At 53.4% G+C, this 5,000-nt stretch overlaps 1 protein-coding gene across 1 annotated transcript in view; it reads right to left on the bottom strand.

Moving 5' to 3' along the window:
• The window catches only part of kcnd2 (potassium voltage-gated channel, Shal-related subfamily, member 2), an 11,901-nt gene extending 7,403 nt beyond the window's left edge, over positions 1-4,498 (bottom strand). Inside the window, exon 1 of the mRNA XM_056587722.1 lies at positions 3,387-4,498. Within this exon, the coding sequence (XP_056443697.1) occupies positions 3,387-4,498 (1,112 nt within the window). The remainder of the gene's footprint in view (positions 1-3,386) is intronic.
• Positions 4,499-5,000: the final 502 nt, after the last annotated feature.

The raw sequence follows: 5,000 nt of genomic DNA, 5'->3' as shown, positions 1-5,000 counted from the left end.
TTCTCCAGGAGAGAACCGCTGCCTCAGAGCTGAGGGTTCATAAACCGACCGCTTCTCACTCACTAGGTCTTCAAACCTCTCCAGAGTTCTGGAGGTCTGGAGGTATTCAAACCTCTCCAGAGTTCTGGAGGTCTGGAGGTCTTCAAACCACTCCTGAGTGCTGGAGGTCTTCACGCGATGAAACAAGAAGGACGACATCATCTGCAAATAACAGAGGTCTCCCCCCTCTGTCCTCTGGACCTGGGGGGGAGACGCGGGAGACGAGGCCCAGCCTTGAGTGGGGGGGAAAGGGAGCCCAGCCCGGCCAGAGTCCATCTCCTCTGAAGGGGGTTCGACCACATGGAGAGAACACAGCTCACTCTACGAGTGAACACAGACCAACGTGTCACTCCCCTTTCAGAAAGCTTTATTATCACGCAGCGGGAACATCTGTCCAACATCCAACATCTTTCAGATGCTCCCCGGTTCTCGTCAGCGGCCCGGGTCTAGTGAACCGGTGATTCGACACGGTCCACTGAAGTGTACAAAAGAGCGCGTGTTCTGTCCACCTGAACCGACGACGGGACGCCCCTGTCAGCCACTGGAGCGCCACCAGCTCAGCTTACCGTGTTTACTTGTATCTTGTGTACAAATGTACGTAACGTTGACCCATAAGTCCTCATTACGGCCGCTCTGGGCCCCCGGGGCCACCGGTCCCCTCAGAACCCTACACCCCGAGGTAGAACCCAACCCGGCTGGCCTGACCCGGGGCCGACATCTGAGACCCGTCAGAATGGCACTTAGCAGCCGGGGACTTGGGTGTCAAATTAGTTAGTTAGGTGCCGCCGGTCCCGACCCGGTCAGTGACCCCCGACCCCTCACCATAATGGTACTTTCTCAGAGACACAGCGGGCATAGTCATGAGGCAGGAGGAGAGAGATTTTTTATTTATTCATTTGTTTTGCTTTCTTTCCCAAAATCCCTTCCTCCATAGATATAAATGTGGACGGGTTTCTTTCAACTTAATTGTCTCTCAGTTTAGTGTTAGAGGCAACGACGAAGTTGAACCGAGACGGAACTTGTTGTGTGTGGGTTTTCTATGTGTGTAATCGTGTAATACTGCAAAAAGGCACACATGCACACGCACAAGCACACGCACAAACACACACACACACACACACACGCACAAACACACAAACACACACACACACACACACACAGACGCACATTTTATTTATCATAAACCTGTCCTTGCCCTACATTGTGGAGGCACTAAAGCATCTGGAGGCATTGCACAACAATATGAGGATGATCTGAGCATCTTCTCTGAGTCTCAGAGCTAAAAGACAGAGAAACGTTATCTTTTCTACTCCACTGCATCTCTTGGCGACTTCATTAGTGAGCCCATTTAAAATAATCACTGGACCAGTATAGGCTGTGTGTGGTGTGTGCGGTGTGTGTTGTGTGCGGTGTGTGTGTGTGTGTGTGTGTATGTGTGTGTGTACAAAAATAATCCATTAAATCCATTGGGCATGTTAGCCCACAGAATCACAGGACAACAGGGAATGAAGAGAGGAGCGATATGAGCAGAGAGGGGTCCCAGAGTGGTTCAGATGTTCAGATGGTTAAGAAAGTGTGCACTTGTTTGTGCGAGTGCGTGTTTCTGTGCGTGCATAAGTGCCTGTTTGTGTTTCTTTGCGTGCTTAGGTGGGTGTTGGTGTGTGTGCGTGCTTGCGTGTTGCTGTGCGTGTTCAGGTGCGCGTTCGTGTGCTTGTGTGTGCCTGCGTTCTTGTGTGCGTTTGTCGGTGCGTGTTTGTGTGCTTGTGTGTGTCTGTGTGTGCGTGTGCTTGTGTTTGTGCGTGTTTTTGTGTCTGCGCGTGTGCGTGCATGTTGGTGTGCGTGCGTAGGTGCGTGTTTGGATGCTTGTGTGTGCCTGTGTTTGTGTGTGTGTGTGTGTGTGTGTGTGTGTGTGTGTGTGTGTGTGTGTGTGTGTGTGTGTGTGTTGTGTGTGTGTGTGTGTGTGTGTGTGTGTGTGTGTGTGTGTGTGTGTGTGTGTGTGTGTGTGTGTGTGTGTGTGTGTGCGTTTGTACGGGGCATGCATGCGTGCGTGTGTGCGTGCGTCTCCACAAAGGACAGCCTGCTGCCGTGTGTGAACAGGTGCAGTTGTTTACACGACCCGACAAAAGAGGCTTCAGCTTTATTTACCGCCTGCTGAGCGCCGGGCGGCAGAACGCCGAGGAGAACGACGAGGAACACCTGACGGTTCCACCGTTCCACGCTCCTCCAATGTCCTCCTGTTCACTTCCTGTCTGTTGTGCTCCCTAGATCATTGTACCTCACAGATCATTAAACCCCTCTCTTTTATCTCTCCCTCACACTTGTACCTCGCAGATCATTATACCCATCTCCTTTATCTCTCCCTCACACACACTTATACACTACCCCCCCGACATCCGTATGCAACACTGTCCCACATCCGCACACACGCCACACACACCACACACACAGAGACCACAGGTTGTACACCAGCAGCACTGAGCCTCCAAACAGACCTTCCCTCTGACTGTTGCCTCTGACTGTTCGCTCTGACTGTTCCTTCTGACTGTTCTCTCTGACTGTTCTCTGCCTGTTCGCTCTGACTGTTCTCTCTGACTGTTCCCTCCGACTGTTCCCTCTGACTGTTTGCTCTGACTGTTCCTTCTGACGGTTCTCTCTGACTGTTCTCTGCCTGTTCGCTCGGACTGTTCTCTCTGACTGTTCTCTCTGCCTGTTCGCTCTGACTGTTCGCTCTGACTGCAGCACCGAGCTGCTCAAAGCGGTTGACTTTTCATGTCTTTCATTTTTCGTCTTTCATGTCAGGACCAATTATCGGGAGATTGGAGTCATTTAAGGTTGACTGTCAAGGAAAAGATGTGCTGAGAAGGGTTTCATGGTACTGGCAGATAGTGGGGTCGTATTCAGCTAGCAGCCGTCCTGTTTCTAAAGGCTAGCATGCGGGGGGGGGGAACTGAATTCAGAATGCCGCATTCACCTCAGGTCTCCAACTTCCCACAGGAACTCCGCCGCTCCCACCCACGAACATGAAAATAATTCAGTGATAAGTTCAGGGAATGTTCTGACTATAAACTTGACCTATCAAAGAGAACTGTCCAGTTGGCGATTCTGTAATATATCAAAGAGTACTTCATGCGCAGGTACATCGTCTGCAACGTAAATTCCATTTCCATGACGGAATAGCGGAAAAGTTGGACCTGTGACATTACGGGGACGTCGGTACAAATAGGACCGTTGGCTTGACGGTCGTATGAGGCAGAACTCTAACTTCGGAAAAGCCCTTAGTGTAAACCCGAGAGTGTACCACTTTAGGTGTGTGGGTTCGAGCAAGGGAAGACATGAGGTGCACCTACCCCAGGGTCGTCATGGTGACGATGGTGTACCAGAAGGCGGCGGGGATGCTGGTGAACTTGCTGGCGGTCGAGCCCTTCTCGGCGTAGAACATGATGGTGGCGAAGATGATGATGGCCATGGTGAGCGAGAAGAGCAAGAAGCCCAGCTCGGAGGCGCAGCTCTTCAGTGTGTAGCCAAGGATGCGCAGGCCGGCCGAGTGGCGGGAGAACTTGAAGATGCGGAATACGCGGAACACCCGGAGGGTGACGAAGGCGCCGCTCACGTCCTCGTTGTCCGACATGACCAGGCCGATGTAGTAGGGCATGATGGCCACCACGTCGATCACGCTCATCACGCTCTTCACGAAGCGCCAGCGGCTGGGCGCCGCCGCCAGTCGCAGGAGGTACTCCACGGTGAAGATCATCACGCACGCCGTGTCCAGGCAGAAGAAGGCCAGGGCGTAGCGCTCGCCGCACGCCACGTCCTTCGACCGGCGCTGGGCGCTGGCGCACGGCACCGTCTCCACCACGTTGGCCAGCACCGACACGGCGATGAAGAAGCCTGTGACGTAGTAGAAGACCAGCGCCTTGGTGGAGGTGTGCGGGTTCTCGAAGGCGCGCCACATGCGCTCCCGGTAGCTCATGTCCAGCGGGACCGCCTCGTTGGTCTGGTCGCTCTCCTCGTCGTCCTGGATGCGTTCCTGGTTCTCCCGCCGGCGGTCCTTGTACTCCTCGTAGCAGCAGTCGCCGATGATCTCGGGGATGATCCCGAAGAAGGCCAGCTCCTCGTCGTAGGCCGAGATGCACTCCTGCCGCGGGTAGTGCAGTTTTCCAGTGCGGTAGAAGTTGAGGATGTGCCGGAAGATGGCGGGGTCGCGGTCGAAGAAGTACTCCTTGTTCTCGTCGTGGAAGAAGAAGTCGCGCTCCGAGCTGCCCAGCAGGGTGTCGGGGTAGCGCTCCAGCGTGTTGCGCCACGTCTGGAACCGGGTGCCGCTGACGTTGAGCACGATGAGGCGGTCGTGCGTCCGGAGTTTGTCGTTGGTGGGAGTGGGCAGCGGCGTGCTGGCCACGGGGATCCAACCGATGGCGGCCGCCCGGGCGAACGGCAGCCATGCCGCGACCCCGCCCGCCATGGTGAAGTAGGCTGCTGCGCTCGGATCGCTGGGCTCTAGGAGGTCTGGGGGTTACGGAGCGACACAGCAAAGAAGAAGGGAAGCCATGATCTGAGAAGACAAGAAGTAGTAGAAGAACCGGAGCGTCAAGTTTCTTCTTCTTAACTGGGATTAGGCTTCTACGTTTCATTCTGTGATGGTCAAAACCATCGTAGCAAAACGTTCCCGTGACAAGGGCAATGGGGCGGTTTCACATGTTGTACTTTCTCGTTGGTCTACAATTCCATTGTTAAACAATGGTGCTTTTATTATTATGATAAAAATGTTGGTGAAAAAGTACCAAAATGGCAGCTCAGTCACATGATTGAATCTTAACGTAGTGGCGTTGTGCCATAGTGTACCATTGCTTTAATTTGAGAAACGATACTCTAGGCAAAATACGCAAAGGAGAAATCAGCTACAGAGATTTTTATGTCACCGAAAGGGATGGGATCTTCTGCCTCTGGTGCTTTTCCAAACAATA

Source organism: Gadus chalcogrammus, chromosome 4 (genome assembly GCF_026213295.1).
Source record: "Gadus chalcogrammus isolate NIFS_2021 chromosome 4, NIFS_Gcha_1.0, whole genome shotgun sequence".
In the NCBI taxonomy this organism is placed as follows: domain Eukaryota; kingdom Metazoa; phylum Chordata; class Actinopteri; order Gadiformes; family Gadidae; genus Gadus; species Gadus chalcogrammus.
The sequence above is the reverse complement of the archived record's forward strand: the minus strand, read 5'-3'. Positions and strand labels throughout refer to the sequence as shown.